The sequence below is a fragment of the Sus scrofa genome, chromosome 14 (assembly GCF_000003025.6).
Source record: "Sus scrofa isolate TJ Tabasco breed Duroc chromosome 14, Sscrofa11.1, whole genome shotgun sequence".
Lineage (NCBI taxonomy): Eukaryota > Metazoa > Chordata > Mammalia > Artiodactyla > Suidae > Sus > Sus scrofa.
The window spans coordinates 112923620-112941106 of NC_010456.5; the positions used below are offsets into that span (position 1 = coordinate 112923620).

General features: G+C 40.5%; 1 protein-coding gene across 3 annotated transcripts in view; it reads right to left on the bottom strand.

The window, feature by feature from the left end:
* The window catches only part of C14H10orf76 (chromosome 14 C10orf76 homolog), a 195711-nt gene that overhangs the window by 46331 nt on the left and 131893 nt on the right, over nt 1-17487 (bottom strand). For all 3 annotated transcript variants that reach the window (XR_002338442.1, XM_021072731.1, XM_021072732.1), the window contains one exon: nt 923-1001. Coding sequence is in view for 2 of the 3 variants with exons in the window: in XM_021072731.1 (XP_020928390.1) it covers nt 923-1001 (79 nt within the window). In the remaining variant the exon portion in view is untranslated. The remainder of the gene's footprint in view (nt 1-922; nt 1002-17487) is intronic.

A 17487-nucleotide genomic window follows, 5' to 3' on the forward strand; every position in this document is an offset into this window, starting at 1 on the left:
AGGCCCTCCAACTTGGGAGTAGGATGGGAAGGAAAGGAGAGTGTGAGAATAGATGTTTCATGTTGTGCTTTTAAAAACAGAACTCAAGAGTCTCATTTTGAAACCTCAGGTTCAATCCTATGCCACGCTAAAGCCCCATCTGTACTTTTATATAATGCAGAGTTCAGGCACTTTTCAGAGAAGAGGAAATCAGGTCAGACTCGAGGAAAAGGAACACACAACGTTATCTGCATCTCCAACTCATTCCATAGTATAGAAAAATCTGCTCAGAAATAATTTCTAAAGGCAAACAGAACTCAATTACTAAGGAAAAATCTTCCCTAAGGAGGGCTCATGTTTTACAGAGCCAAACAGCATCAAATTAAGCTAAACCCAGAGTTTGTCTAATTGTCAGTTTCAACCATTTCTAAGTTTTCAGCTCTTATTTTCAAAAATGAAAATGACTCTGTCTAAAATTTTTTTAAAAAGGAGTTCCCGCTGTGGCCTAGTGGGTTAATGATCCAGCTTGTCTGTAGCATTGCCAGTTTGATCCCCAGCCTGGCACAGTGGGTTAAAGATCTGGCATTGCCATAGCAGCAGATGTGGCTCGGATATGATCCCTGGTCTGGGAACTTCCCAGGGTGTGGCTGAAAAGGAAAAAAAAATTAAGAAAAAACAAAACCAAAAATGCCTTATTACCCACCCTAAAATAATAATTCACCAAAATTTCACCTATATACCTTCAAGATAACTAAATAAACCCTTCATTGGCACAAAAGCAGAAGCCATCATTCTAGTTAAAGTGCTATCAACAAATCTCTTACTAATGCTTCTTAGCAGTCTGGCTCTTACCACTCCCCATAGAAGCTCTGCTATCAGAGAAAGGGCAATTGCTTGATTTTAGCCACCAATCAGGGTCACTCTGGGGAAAGCAGTGGCTTACCTGCTCCTCTGACAGTTGGGATATATGATTCACAGCAGCGTAGGATTCAATTTTGGGGTTAAAGTGGTTGATGATGGCTCTGAAACAAAGAATTAACATTAATATAGCACCAGATGGAAAAAGAGAATAAATGAACTAAAAACAAGTATCAATTACCCTCTAGTTTAGAGTACAAGCATGGGAGTGATTGTCAGAGGGTAACTGCCCTCTTATGAACATGAGGTCACATGGGGCTGAATTAGTAACTCTAAAATGGGAAGGGTTTAATAATTTATTAGACGGAGATTACAATCAAGCATCGCTCGCTGCTCTGCAAATGAACTAGATAGAGGAAAACCTTTCAACCAAAGAAAAAAACAATACCAAGCATCCTGCAGAGAAGAAACAGGTCCCAGGGGACTGTCCACTAGGGGGCCCTGGTGTTTCAGTCAGAAAGAAAAGTTATTTTCTCTGCTCTAAGTTGGGAAAACAGAGCATTCAGTAAAGCTAGACCAACATGTAGGCTAAATACAGTCTCTGAAGAAGTTGAGCTTTATCAAAGCCTAGAACCAATGGTCGTACTTGTTAATATTTCAAACCAAAATTTTATTTCCAGCCATTCAAACCAGAATTTGAGTGTCATTTTCAAACATTTCCCGTCCATCAATCTGTCACATTCAAGGTCACCAAGTCTTATCAAATCTACCTCTTAAAACTGAAGTAACACCTTGGTATAGGTCTTTGTCATTTCTGGTCTGGTGAAGCAGAAAAAGCACAGGTTTTAGATTGGAAGTTAGCATGAGTCCATAGTGATACAGAGTGATTAAATGAATGGGGAGAAGAGACAAACTTTTCTAACAGAACAATTTCAAATAATATGTGTACTCTCTTAATTAAGAGGTGTAGTTTAGTTCCCATTCCCACTGAGAGAAGGCTAGGCTTATTTCCAAAGAATAGAGTAGCAAAAGGGAAAAAGTAAGTTGACAATCAAGAATCCTGATGAATATTACCTTAACCAAGTGATGAAGGTGAATATTGTCAGTGATGTCATGTGGCTGCCATGAAATCCCCGGTATTATCTGATGAGGAGGGCACTTTACTTCTGTTACCTACTTTCTTATACTTTCTTTTCTTTTGCTTTCTTTCCTTTTTTTTTTTTTTTTTTTGGCCACGCCTACAGCATGCGGAGATTCCTAGGCCGGGGATCGAACCCATGTCTCAGCATGACAACGCTGGATTCTTATCCTGCTGAGCCACCATGGAACTCCTATTATATACTTTCAAAAACCTATAATCTCAGTCTAATCATGAGAAAAATATCAGCCAAGTCCACAATGGGGACATTCTACAAATGGCTAGCTGGTACTCCTTGAGACTGTCAAAGTCATGGAAAACAAAACTCAAGAAATTGTCACAGACCAGAAGCCACTGGGAAGACATGACAACTAAATGCAATGTGATACTGTGAAGCGGCTCCTGGAAGAGGAAGAGGACCTTAATGGATAAACTGATGAAATCTAAATAAAATATCGAGTTTAGTTAGCAATGTATCATTGCCAGTGTCCTAGTGTTGATAACTGTACCATATACATGGTAATGTAAAATGGGGAAACTAGGCTGAGGGGCATACAGAAACTCTGTGTATTATCTCTGCACTTTTTCTGTAATTCTAAAATTATTTTAAAATAAAAGGTTTATTAAAATGTGTGTGTATGATAGCATAATAGAAACCAATGTATTCTTTTAACATATAACTTACTAATAGTAAAGAATTATTTACTATTTAATCTAACACAGGTAATAGAAGTATAAACCAGAAACTTTAAAAAAAAAAAAAATCATGGTTTGGAATCCTAGCTTGACCACTTGTTCACAGCTCATAGCAATGCAAGATCTTTAAGCCAATGAGTGAGGCCAGGGATCAAAAATGCATCCTCATAGATCCTAGTCAGATTCAGTTCCACTGAGCCAGGACAGGAACTCCCAATGTTTGTTGAGGAGCTTCCTTGTGGTGTATCAGGTTAAGGATCTGGCGTCACTGCTGTGGTGCAAGTTTGATCCCTGGCCTGGGAACTTCCACATGTCACAGTTGCAGCCAAAAAAAAAAAAAAAAAAAAATTGTCCACCTGAGGATGCAGGGTCAATCCCTGGCCTCGCCTCTGGTTTAAGCATCTGTTTAAAAAAAAAAGAAAAAAAAGTGAACTAAATCTTAAAGGGATTCTTGCAGTATTTATATAATAAAGCAATGTCAACCATCTAGCACAATGCCTGGCACACAGCTGGTGCTCAATAATAAATATTAAATGAATGAATAAATCAAATAGGACAGAAATGGGTCAGGAGCAAGAGGTGAGTTTTGTTAATTTTTCCAAAGACTACCAAGAAGGGCAGAGGTGTCATCTGCAAGTTAAGGTTGTGGCTTGGTCTAAATCTGAAACGTCAGCATTCCCGTCGTGGCGCAGCAGAAAACAAACCGACTAGGAACCAGGAGGTTGCGGGTTCGACCCCCGGCTTTGCTTAGTGGGTTGGGGATCTGGTGTTGCTGTGAGCTGTGGTGCAGGTTGCAGCTGCAGCTTGGATCTAGCATTGCTGTGGCTCTGGTGTAGGCCGGCAGCAACAACAGCTCTGATTAGACCCCTAGCCTGGGAACCTCCATATGCTACGTGGCTCTAAAAGGACAAAAGACAGAAAAAAAAAGTCTGAAATATCCATTGTGACATATTGGGATCAAATATTTTTCTCACTCAGAAGCCACACTTTAAGGGTTTTGGCAGGGATGACAACAGTCAAAGAGCAGAAAAGAAAACCAGGAGCCTAAATCTAATGAGAAGATAGGAGAAGCAGGTTTAGGGAACTAAGAATCTCACTAAATCTAGCAGCAGTACTAACTTAGTACAGAGTTTGAGTTATAGGGTCTAGTATTCAAGAGTGATGGGATTGAAGGAAATATAATACAATAACCAAAATCAATCTATTATTAGACCTCAGTTATTCTGGGTAAAATAATCTGCACTCTGTAAATACAGCTATTTCATGGTTTTATAGGGGTTTTTTCCTTAAATTTTTTAGTAAAAATTTTTTTGAAAAGTATTTTTAAAAAATCCTGACAACTGAACTAGGATTGTTTTTGCTTGTTTTGGGTTGGCTTTTTTTGTTTGTTTGTTTTGTTTTGTTTTTTGTCTTTTTAGGACCAAACCTGCAGCATATGGAAGTTCCCACGCTAGGGGCTGAATTGAAGCTACAGCTGCTGGCCTATGCCACAGCCACAGCAATGCCAGATCCAAGCCATGTCTGCAACCTACACCACAGCTCCTGGCAACACTGGATTCTTAACCCACTGAGAAAGGCCAGTGATTGACCCAGAATCCTCATGAACACTAGTCAGGTTTGTTACCCATGAGCCACGCGACGGGAACTCCGGGTTGCTGGTTTTTTGGTTTTTTTTTTTTGTTGTTGCTGCTGTTTGGTTTGCTAGGTTTGGAGATGGGAGAACTCTAAAGAACCCTAATGCCTGTCTTAATGGGATGGTAGCAGCCACTGGGGCCCAGCTGGCAATCCAGAGAAGCTGGTGAGGTTTGAAAAATGAAGGAAGTAATCCCTGGGGATGGAACAGATTGGGATGCTGTAATTCTACTCCCTTTCTATCTGAGGAATTTTCTTGCCAAGAAAGAAAGCAAGGAAGTAAGAAAAGAGAGAAAGGAGAAAGAAAAAGAAGGAAAAACAGTGGTGGGGAAGGGGCAACTAGGATCAAGAAACAGGAGAGGGAATGGGGAAAAGAAAGGAAAAACCTGGAAAGTACTATCTTCAAAAAATATCCCCAAATCCCCCCCCTTCTCACCATTATACCTGCCAAGTGTCAGCTGGGTCTATGGATACCCTGTGCTTGATTGCTTGATTCTGCAGGACGTATATGCTGATATTGTTTGGGCAAACTCATCCTAAAGGTATGACAGATTTGCCACCCTAGGAATTTGTATTTGTCTTTTTTTTTTTTTTTTTTTTTGTCTTTTCTAGGGTTGCACCTAGAGGTTCCCAGGCTGGGGGTCCAATCTGAGCTGTAGCTGCCGGCCTACACCAGAGCCACAGAAATGTGGGATCCGAGCCATGTCTGCGACCTACAGATACAGCTCACGGCAATGCCAGATCCTTAACGCACTGAGCAAGGCCGGGGATCGAACCCACAACCTCATGGTTCCTAGTCGGGTTTGTTAACCACTAAGCCACGATGGGAACTCTAGGAATTTGTATTTGGAGTAGAGATAAAATTACCCTCCAACCTGCCCTGTGACATTCTCATTTCAGAGCTTTCAGACCTCAGCAAGTGATGAAGGTCTCCCACCAGGCAAGCTGAGGGACTCTTAGGAAACCTAAGAGAGGTAGAACAGTATAAATCCTGTTAATAAACTTTAACTCGGTATCCACGAAGGACAAAGTTCCTTTGCTTTACTTTTCTTGCTGTTTATTTGGACTGTTACCTGTAAAATGTTAAGTACTAATCTGATTATCCAGAGATGCCAGGTGTAGAGCACTAGGCCTAGGCGGTAAGGAAAATTGTCTGACACTGTCTGCTCTCCCTCCAGGCTCTTTAGCAAGGTGTTTCAGAGAGGGTATGGAAGTTTCCTATTTAATTTCTCAGGACATCATAGTGCTGAAATGGAAATATGTGCTGAGACAGCCAAGAGAGGACAAAACACCAAAACCAGGCTAATTCAGCCTACCCTGAGTGATATAGCTTTGCAGTGACTGAAATAGTTAGCTTCTCCTTCTCCCAGAATTTTGGAGGCTACCAAGGCTCACTTGGGTTGTGATTCTACTCTGCCCCACTGGCAGTGGTCCTAGAATTAAACTTATTCCTGACTAGCTGTCAGTGGGAGAAAGACGAGATACCAGAATTACGGATGAAGGACTCACTCTCTTCTCTTTAGGCTTTCCTTCCTACTGATATCACCTCCAAAAGGATTTACCACCATCTCTTCTGAGCAACTGAGAGATGGGGAAGGGATCTACTAAAAGATTCTAACAGTAGCCCTTGCATTTTCACTGATCAAAACCCAGCAACTGTCCAGTGCTGAAGTCTAATTTTGAAGGTTCCACAAAAGAAAGGGCAATATTTTAGTATGAGAAGATGAATGAGCAATGTGTAAGTTAAACTGTCTCCCTATGCATTCTATCCAAAAAGGGCAGGCTCATAGAAGGTGAGTACTGCAAGAAGCACTCTGACTAGCCTGGTAGAAGCTGAAGCTCAGTAAGGAAAGAAAGTAACTGAAAAGACCAAGGAAAGAAGACTTGCAGGAGCAGGAGACTAGGATAGGCTTTATTATGGCACCCCCACTAGGTTTGTACTGAATTGTTATGTACTGAATATTTGCCTCCCACCCTGCCAAACCATATGCTGAAACACTAACTTCTAATATAATTGTATTTGTAGAGAGAGCCTTTGTGGAAGAAACTAAAGTTAGTCAAATAAAGTCATAAGGGTGGCGCACTGAACCAAAAGGATTAGGGTTCTTATAAGAAGAGATGACAGAGCTCACTCGGTCTCGATCTCTCCATCATGTGAGGACACAGACAGAAGGCAGCTGTCTGCAAGACAGGAATAAAGTCATCCCAGAAACTATCCCTGCTGGATCCTGATCTGGGACTGCCGGTCTCTGAACTGTGAGAAAATAAATTTCTGTTTTTTAAGTTGTCTAGTCTGTGGTATTTTGTCATGGTAGCTGAGAAGACAAATATGTGGATGTTCTACTCGCCAAGAGACCCTGGCATTTGGCCAAAGGAGATCCCAAGCCAGAGTCAGTCTTAATAAAGTAGTAGAGTGGATAAAGTCAGCTTCGCATTCTGCAGGTGACTTTCTCTTTTTATACCCTTTACAATGCAGTTATTGCATCCTTCTCTCCTATAAGAGGATCATTTTGAGGTTCCTATGCTACAAAGTTCTAACCACAAATGTCACAAATATAGCCACATGGGTTATCAACTTCTCAGGCAGTGTGGACCTGGTCCTTTGGCCTTTACTAGATGAGAAACACAGACTTTAATAAAGATCTTGCAGGGGGTTTTAAGTAGCCTGTGCCACAGAGAACACACACACACACACACACACACACCACACACACACACACACACACACACACACACACACACACACACACCAGAGACAATGCCTGAAAGGAAAACAGGATGGGCAGCACCATACATGGCAAAGAAAGATAGGTGTATTTTCCCTTTTATTTACATCTTGAGATTAGGAAGCTTTCATGCTAAAAAGCATTTTTTTTTTTTTTCTTTTAGGGCCAAACCAGCAGCATATGGAGGTTCCCAGGCTAGGGGTCAAATTGGAGCTACAGCTGCCAGCCTATATGCCAGAGCCACAGCAATGCAGGATCTGAGCTGCGTCTGCGACCTACACCACAGCTCACAGCAACGCTGGATCCCCACTCCACTGAGTGGGGCCAGGGATCGAACCCTCAACCTCACGGTTCTTAGTCAGATTTGCTAAAAACTATTTTGGAAAAGGGGATTTAAAAGGTACAGGAAGGGAGTTCCCGTGTGGCTTAGTGGGCCAAGTAACTAGCTCTGTCACTGCAGCGGCTTGGGTTTGATCCCTGGTCGGGAACTTCTGCATACCATGGGGTGTGGCCTAAAAAAAAAGAAGAGGAGGGATAGGAAGAAAAGGTGTGAGTGGGCAGTGAATGAGAAAACAGCTGTTTAATACAAATAGATTAAGGCTTCCCTTTAACAAAGGCGGCAAAACAACTAAGTGAAAAAAGGATAATCTTTTCAAATAACAACCCTGGGACAACTGAGTATCTATATGCAAAAGAATGAAGTTGAACTTCTACCTCACAAGATACACAAAAATTATCTCAAAGTGGATCAAGGATTTAATGAAAGATCTAAAAACTATAAAATTCTTAGAAGAACATGACAGTAAATCTTCATGACCTTGGGTTAGGCAATGATTTCTTAGGATACCAAAAGCACAAGTGACATAGAAAAAGTAGGTCAAGTTAAAAAAAATTTGTGTTGCAGATGATACTATCAAGAAAATTAAAGGACAGTCCATAAAATAGGAGAAAATACTTGCAAATCATACATTCGATGAGAAACTCCAATGCAATACCACTTCACATCCAGTAGGACAGCAATTCTCAAAAAGACAGTTAACAAGTGTTGGCAAGGACATGAAGAAATTAGAACTCTCATATATTGCTGGTAGGACTGTAAAATAGGACAGCTACTTTGGAAAGTGGTTTGGCAATTCCTCAAATGTTAATACACAGAGTTGCCATATGACCTGGAAATGAAAGAATGAAAACATTCTTTCACATTACGTTTTCACAAAAACTTGTACACAAATGTTCATAAAAGCATTATTTATAATAGCCGAAAAGTGAAACAACCCAAATGTCCATCAACTGAAGAATGAATAAAATGTGGTATAGCTATAGTAGAAGACTGCTCAAGCATAAAAAAGAATGAAGTACTGACTGATAAGTGCTATCATACAAATGAACCTTGAAAATACTATGTTACATGAAAGAAGCCAGACACAAAAGGCCACACACTGTAAATTCCATTGTACAATTCCATTTATAGAAAGGTTCAGAATAGGCAAATTTATAGAGATAGAAAATAAATTAGTGGTTGCTTGATACTGAAGGAAGGGTTAGAGGAGGAATGGAGATTGACTGGTAATGGGTATGGAGTACCACTGGTGGGGACAAAACAGTCTAAAATTACATTGTGGTGACAGTTGTGTAACTTTTTGAATATATTAAAAAAACAGTGAATTATACACATTAAATGGGTGAATTGTAACATATGTGACTAAAATTAAAAAAAAAAAAAAAGATTCAGGCCTCCTCGACTGCAGTACTTCTTGAGTAAGCTGCTTACCTCAGTAACAATTCCACACAGAATTCACAGATCCTATAGTGTTTCACTCACCAAAATAACTTTCTTAGAGCTTGTATATGCTAGAGATGTTGGTGGCAGGAGGAAAGGAGCTTATTGGGTGACTATTTTGTAAGTTTCAGCAGATAATCCAAGGAGCTTGTGGAGAAGCTTGTATGGGGCAGTACCACAAGAAGTAGCAGAGATATGGGCACTGGCACTGAAAGCCATGTGTGCAGGGAGGGCCAACCTTGCTTGGAAATAAGAAAAGCTCAACTCCTGGTAACAAGAATGATATCTTTAGATTAAAAGTCTGCATTTGCTGATCAACGAATTCAGCAAAGCAGCAGGATACAAGATTAACATTCAGAAATCAGTTGCATTTCTATACACTAATGATGAAATATTAGAAAAAGAATATAAAAATAAAATACCTTTAAAAATTGCACCCCAAAAAATTAAATATCGGGAATAAACCTGACCAAGGAAGTGAAAGACTTGTGTGCTGAGAACTATAAAACATTAATCAAGGAAATTAAAGATGATTCAAAGAAAGAGAAAGATATTCAGTACTCCTGGGTTGGAAAAATTAATATTGTAAAAATGGCCATACTACCCAAAGAAATCTACAGAGTCAATGCAATCCCTATCAAATTACCCATGACATTTTTCACAGAACTAGAACAAACAATCCAAAAATTTACATGGAACTGCAAAAGACTCAGAATGGCAAAAGGGATCCTGAGGAACAAAAACCAAGCAGGAGGCATAACTCTCCTAGACTTCAGGCAATATTACAAAGCCACAGTAATCAAGACAATGTAGTACTGGTACCAAAACAGACATACAGACCAAAGGAACAGAATAGAGAATCAAGAAAAAAACCTAGACACCTACAGTCAATTAATCTTCGACAACGGAAGCAAGAATATAAAATGGGGAAAAAAACAGTCTCTTTAGCAAGTAGTGCTGGGAAAACTGGACAGCCACATGTAAATCAATGAAACTGGAACACACCCTCACACCATGCACAAAAATAAACTCAAAATGGCTTAAAGACCTAAACATAAGACAAGATACCATCAAACTCCTAGAAGAGAACATAGGCAAAACATTCTCTGACATCAACCTTATGAATGTTTGCTCAGGTCAGTCTCCCAAAGCAATAGAAATAACAACAAAAATAAACCAATGGGACCTAATCAAATCGACAAGCTCTTGCACAGCTAAGGAAACCATAAAAAGAAAGAAAGAAAAAAGGAAAGAAAGAAAGAAAGCTTACAGAATGGGAGAAAACAGCTTCAAACAACGCAACTGATAAGGGCTTAATATCTAAAATATACAAACAACTTAGACAACTCAACAGCAAAAAAGCCAACAACCCAATGAAAAAAATGGGCAAAAGACCTGAACAGACATTTCGCCAAAGAAGATATACAGATGGCCAACAAGCACATGAAAAAATGCTCAACATCACTGATTATTAGAGAAATGCAAATCAAAACTACAATGAGGTACCACCTCACACCAGTCAGAATGGCCATCATTAATAAGTTCACAAATAACAAATTCTGGAAAGGGTGTGGAGAAAAGGGAAACCTCCTGCACTGTTGGTGGAAATGTAAATTGGTACAACCACTATGGAAAACAGTATGAAGGTACCTTAGAAAACTATACATAGAACTACCATATGACTCAGGAATCCCACTCCTGGGCACATATCCAGACAAAACTTTCCTTGAAAAATACATATGCACTTGTTATGTTCACTGCAGCACTATGCACAATAGCCAAGACATGGAAACAACCTAAATGTCCATTGACAGATGAATGGATTAAGAAGATGTGGTATATATACACAACGGAATACTACTCATCCATAAAAAACTAAATAACGACATTTGCAGCAACATGGATGGAATGAGACTCTCTAAGTGAAGTCAGAAAGAGAAAGACAAATACCATATAATATCACTTATATATGGAATCTAATATACTGCACAAATGAAACTACCTACAGAAAGGAAACATACTCAGGGACATGGAAAACAGACTTGTAGCTGCCAAGGGGGAGGGGAGGGAGTGTTATGGCCTGGGAGTTTGGGGTTAATAGATGCAAACTACTGCTTTTAGAATAGATAAGCAATAAGATCCTGCTGTATAGCACTGGGAACTATATCTAGTCACTTATGATGGAGCAGGATAATGTCAGAAAAAGAATGTATACACGTATGTGTGACTGGGTCACCTTGCTGTACAGTAGAAAATTAACAGAACACTGTAAACCAGCTATGATGGAAAAAATAAAAATCATTAAAAAAAAAAAAGTCTGCATTTAGAAGTTCCCATTGCAGCTCAGTGGTAGTGAACCCAGCTAATATCCATGAGGAAGTGGGCTTGATCCCTGGCCTTGCTCAATGGGTTAAGGATCCGGCCTTGCCATGAGCTGTGGTGTATGTTGCAGACAAGGCTCGGAGCTGGCATTACTGTGGCTGTGGTGCAGGCCAGCAGCCGGAGCTCTGATTAGACCCTCCTGCCTGGGAATTTCCATATGCCGCAAGTGTGGCCCTAAAAAAAAAGTCTGCATTTGGCAAATGATGTCAGCTTTTGGCTGATGAACATAGAACTCCTCGGAATAAAATGTTTGGGGTAGAAACGTGGGAGAGGAAGGTTTCAACGATCTTGACCTCCTGTTTTCTTTTTTTTTTAAGGGCTGCACCTACAGCATATGGAGGTCCCAGGCTAGGGGTTGAATCTGAGATCCCAGCCAGATCCAAGCCACATCTGTGACCTGCACCGCAGCTCCTGGCAATACCGGATCCTTTAACCACTGATCGAGGTCAGGGATCGAACCCACATCCTCACAGATAATAGTCAGGTTCATTTCTGCTGAGCCACAATGGGAACTCCACCACTTTTTCTTTTTCTGAGAATAGCTAGAGCTGCCCACATTACTCAGAGAGAGCCATTCATCTAAGAAATAGGAAGATTTGAAGAAATAAGGCCCAAAGGAAAGGAGAGGCATCTGGTGGAAGAATTTAGCGAAGAAAGGAAATATAATTTCTTACCAAACCCCTAGCTTTCCTCAAACTAGAACTAAATGCTCCATGAGAGCAGGGACCAAATTAATTTTGCTCACCAATATATTCCCAAGTCTTTAGCAAAATGCCTGGAATACTAAGAAAATCAATTTTTAAAACTGAATAAATTAAAGTCTAATAAGGTTTTTGTCCAGTCTCACCACAAGGAGGTACATGATCACCAACTATTCTCCAAAAGTACAAAAATAACAATAAAAATATCCCAGAAGAAAAGATGACTCAGCCATGAACAGCTGTACCCCAAAGGAGGAACAAAAGTTGTCACTGAAGACAGCAAAGCTTTCTCTCCCTTTTAAGTCATAACAGGAGGCTAGGGAAAAGCTTTCTGGCATCTCTTATTAAAAGTAAAGTAATACCTTCTATAAGTAAGCCTAAGTTTTGTTTGTTTGTTTGAGGGTAGGGGGAGAGGTGTGGGGGTAGTGTGTTATACTCTGGTACTGGGTCTCCTAATGCTACTGAACCGGAAAGTCCCAAAAAAGGAAAGGAAGAAGAAATAGGCAATGTCATAGAAAGGGAAATTGCTAAAGCCAGTCAACAGTAAGGGATGGCTCTGCCACCAAAGCACCTTTAAGGGCAAGAATCTGGGCCACCCTCCAATGCAACTGTCAACTTCTGACTGCTGAAGACAGGGGTCACTTATATAAACTGAAGCAAAATGAAGTGGACAGATGGAACACCAAGGCTGAGCTACAAACTGGCTGGGGACTTCTTGGTCCATTTTTAACTTATTCTGACTCATGACTCTGCAAAGTGGCTTTCTTTTTCCCAGTGCTGGGTGAATGATGGCTGAGACACATTGTTAATGTCCACCTTACCCAGGAAATGCATTGAAATATTACCTTAACAATGCAGGCAGTGTAGCTTAAGAGAATGTGGATTCTTCCTCATATCCAATGTGAATCTAAAACAAACCCTAAGATGCAATTTCTCAAAATCCCAGCTATCTCCCACAGACAGAAGCCTCTAAGGGTCTTTAATAAAAAAAATAAATAAATAATAGTTTCACACAGAAGCTCAGAACATGGTGATTGTTTCCTTATTGAGATATTTGAAGAAAGCAGACTGTCTCCAAAAGCTGCTACGTAAATCCCCAGGCAGAAAGGAGAAAAACAGACAAAGGTTGTTTACAAGCAAATTTTCTGAGGAAACCAAAATAACTGGTATATTCAACATGGTACACACTACGAAGATTCTTAAAAGTTTCACCCGAAAATTATTCCTATAACTACTAGATTTATATTAACCACTGATAAAAATATATTTGGATTTCAAGCCCAACCTCGTAACAGCTATAGCCCTGTATTCTCAAATGCCTGTTAAGCATGTACATCAGGATATCAAGTTCTTATTTACATGGTTTTCTTCACACGGAATGCTATTTTTCTTCATCACTAAAAAGTCAAAGTCTTCTTTTTCTCTTAACTGAAAGGCCTAGTTAAAACACCGTTGGGAGTTCCTGTAGTGGCTCAGTGGAAAGGATTCTGACTGGTACCCATGAGGATGCTGGTTCGATCCCTGGCCTCCCTCAGTGGGTTAAGGATAGAGCATTGCTGTGAGCTGTGGTGTAGGTCACAGACTCCGCTTGGATCCCACGTTGCTGTAGGCCGGCAGCTGTAGCTCTGATTGGACCCCTAGCCTGAGAACTTCCATGTGCCATAGGTGTGGCCCTAAAAAGTAAAACAAACAAACAAACAAAAAACCTCACAACACCGTTGCCTCCTTGAACAAGGTGATATATGTAATGTAAAAAGCAAGACTTTAGAGGCAGTAGAACTGAGTTAAAATCCTGATTCTGCCACTTCTAGGCCATGTGACCTTGGGCAAGAGGTCATCTGGTTGGTATCCTTTCCGAAGCTTTCCTTTGTATTTTCCTTTATGACCATAACTTGCCCTAAAGGAAACATTTTTCCCTCAAGTAGCTTCCATTTTCCTAAACCCAAAGAACACTCCAGTGATCTATACTACAGAGCATATTCTCAGATAACTGCAATTAAAGATAAAGACTGTCCATAACTGCTTCAACCCGGGAAAACAAACATACAGGTTCAAGATGGGCTTCTGAGGAGTTCCCGTCATGGCTCAGTGGTTAATGAATCCGACTAGGAACCATGAGGTTGCGGGTTTGATCCCTGACCTCGCTCAGTGGCTCGGACCCAGGGTTGCTGTGGCTCTGGTATAGGCCAGTGGCTACAGTTCCGATTAGCCCCTAGCCTGGGAACCTCCATATGCCAAAGGTGCGGCCCTAGAAAAAGATAAAAAAAAAAAAAAAAAAAAAGATGGGGTTCTGAGAAAGAGTGAAAGTATGCCTTGTGATATTGAGGCAGAATACTAACTCGGGAAGTCAGTGTAGGAGCATAGCCTTTGATGCATTCTTTGATATGGTTATTGATTAACATTTGTGGTTTAAGGGCTCCAGAGAGTAATATCCCCACAGGCCTTGTTTACTATGGGAAATGCGCCTTTCCCAACATGGACCCTAATATCTAACCCACTCCTCAACTGATAAAAAAGGAATGAGAGGAAGGGTGACTCAGTCTAAGGAAAGAGAAGGACAAAGAAATCATAAAACTTATGGGACATTCCACCCCTAAAACCCCTACTGGACAAGGACTTATAGAGGTAACTGGACAAGGCCAATGGGAGAAAAACGCATCTTTCTGGACCCCACATTGGTAACACCCCTCTTTAAGGGATAAAAACCCCTACAGGACAATAGAGCGCTGGGGGCTCTTCTCCTCCCTCCCAGCTGTCCTGGGAGCCATTTGCTTTCCTGTAATAAAGACTTTGCTTGCTTGCTGCCTGTGCATTTGCAGAGTTCATTCTTTGACTATGTGAATAAGAACCCGGATTCCGGTAACTTCTTTCTGGCATCAGTATGTGGTGGTGGTTAAAATGGTCCATCTGAGGTTGAGTTATTTAACATTTCTTTTCACCTTCAGAATTGCCTCATATACTCCCATTTCATGCAGTAATAAGCTTCTTTCTTCATGGAGTCAATGAATCTTCAGCCCATCCAATTCAACAACAACAACAAAAAAAGCAATTTCCCTTGATGCCTGTTAACAGCAGTGCATTACAAGCCTCAGAGACTTTGCTGATTAACATTAAACAAAATAAAACCTCAAATAAGAATAACTTCCAACCTTTTCACTTTGAAACTATCTATCTTGTCAAAACTTCAGCAAGTGACCTGTTAGGGTTGTCCCTCTAACTTATCTCTTATGTATCAGGTCTTAACCCTTTTATGCCAATTACCCCCTTCCCTATACTGCTGTTTCTGTGGCCATTCTTTACAGGATCAGAGACACAAAAAATGGAACCTTACTATAGAAGGCATTTTGACAGCCATCAGGAAGGATCAGCTGCTGGCCAATGCATCTAGTTGCTTGCTTTATTCAATGATCCAAGTCTGTAAATTGGCCATAAGAGCTTGATTTATTTGTGTATACAAATCTATTGATTGAGGGGAATGGAACAGAGAATGTCCCATCCTACACCATAATAACCCTCACATTTTGACTTGGAGAATGACTTGAGTCAGTATTCCTCTTGATTTCTAGGTGAGAAACACATGTACCACAGCAGGTAAGTTATTCACCTATTGGAATGTTTCCAGGATCTGCATTGGAGAAATGAAAGTTCACAATTCATTAACTGGAGAGAAACAAGAAAGAGTTAATGTGTAAGAAATGTACACAGCCAGAGGGGCAGTTGTTTCATTTTTTGCAACTGTGCATGGCTACGCATCTTGGCAGTTTGAGCTTTCTACCTTGATGCATGATTTTGCCCAATGTATGTTTCCACCTCATCACCTGCTAGAAATTAAGCAATTGGTTATAGCTACTTTGCTTGAAAGATGAACTACTTTCTAGTTACTGTGGCCCCAAACCATAGATTTAAGCCAAATAAGATGCCAGGGGCTTTATACTTTGGCCAAATTATTTCCTCTAGCACTGCCATGAGAGAAAAACAATTCCTTCCTGCTTGAGCTCTTAGCCTGACCTTTTTCACTATCTCCATAATCACAGTGAATGTAAATGGAGAAGAATGAACCACAGGAGATGAAGGAACCACAGAAGTCAAATGGACCATCTACATTTCCATAAAAGACATCATTTAATCCGCTCCCCTTAGAAATGTATGTTTTTCATCAAAGGTTTCTCTCAATAAATGAACAGAGGCTCTAAAACTTTCCTAGAATAAAATACCTACAAGATTAGCCTCCTCCTGCTCAGATCCCATTACTCTGTGCTAGAGATTCCCTTACTTTGTCTCTAGTGGCAGACTTCCTGGGCCCACAAAATGCAAACCTTAGAGAGCCTTTGCAATTAGTAGTTTAGGCCTGGATTTCCTATCTGCAGAAGCAAGGCCCCTTTATATGCTCAGAAACATCTAGTGAATATAAAGGAACAAAATGGGCCATGTTAAAATGTCTAATAGATTTTCTGCCCTACTTCAGGATACAAGAAAATCCTAATACATACCTAGGAGGACTTCTGAGGCAGTAGAGATCAGCTCAAAACCCCAAGAAATCATCAACTTTTAATTAACAATGAACATTCCAATCTCTTGAATATGACTTGAGAACTTTAAAAAAAAAACCTGACGTGAGCCAAAAATCTGAAATATTTTAATTACACCTCATTCCCATTAGTGCAATTAATCAATTTATTTAAGACATTTCTAACTTTTAAGCATGAGGGGGCAGGATGGCAAAAAAAAAAAAAAAAAGCAATTGACTAACTTAGGCTTCTTATCACTTCAAAAATAGAAGGGAATTAATTTAGTGGATCACATGCTAGACTGGGGAGAGAGGGAAATTTTCTGAGGATCCCAAACTAGTTAGAGAAAAAGAGCCACATGGATCCAAAACTAAATGAGAAGAGCTATGCATACACTTCAGTGGTAGAGAGGGAGGAATGGGGATCTCATGTGGACAAAAATAGAAGAAGGCTGTTAAGATTTCTGAGTGGTCCAGGGTGGGCCATATGGACACCATACTAGAAAAAAATGGTCCTGATGTTCACGTAAAGGAGAAAGAGGATGGTGGCCATACGGATCACATACCGGTTTTCAAATACTCCAAGTAAAGAGTGAAATTAAAAGACATGAAAAGGGGGATCCCAGGGGGATCTTTTAGAACTCCTTAGGAAAGGCAATCAGTGAGTATGCCAAAGTAATTAAGTTAGCGAACATTTACCATAAAGCCCCCATCAGTTAAGTGAACAGAGATGAATCTTATTACAGTGCGCTGTCAACTCTGAGCCTGCAGGCACTAACCACTGAGATAAGTAAGGCGTTACTGGGTCCTGTTTGCTCACCCACCCACTGTGACAGAGCTTCGCCTTTCTTGTCAGCTCTGAAAAAGCAGGCTGCTTTCCCCTGCTCCGGCTGTGACTTCTGTTGCCTTCAGAGAAGTGCTAGCACAAGTGGTTTAAGAAGCCTAGGTGTGAATAGTGGGGGCAGGTGGTGGGGTTGGCTAGAGAAAGAAGCTTTGAGAGGTAAAGTGGTTGGGTGTCAGCGAAGACGCAGGGGAGCTGGGTAGCAATTCAGTTAGTAAAGGTAAGGAGAATGGGTGGTTTATTAACT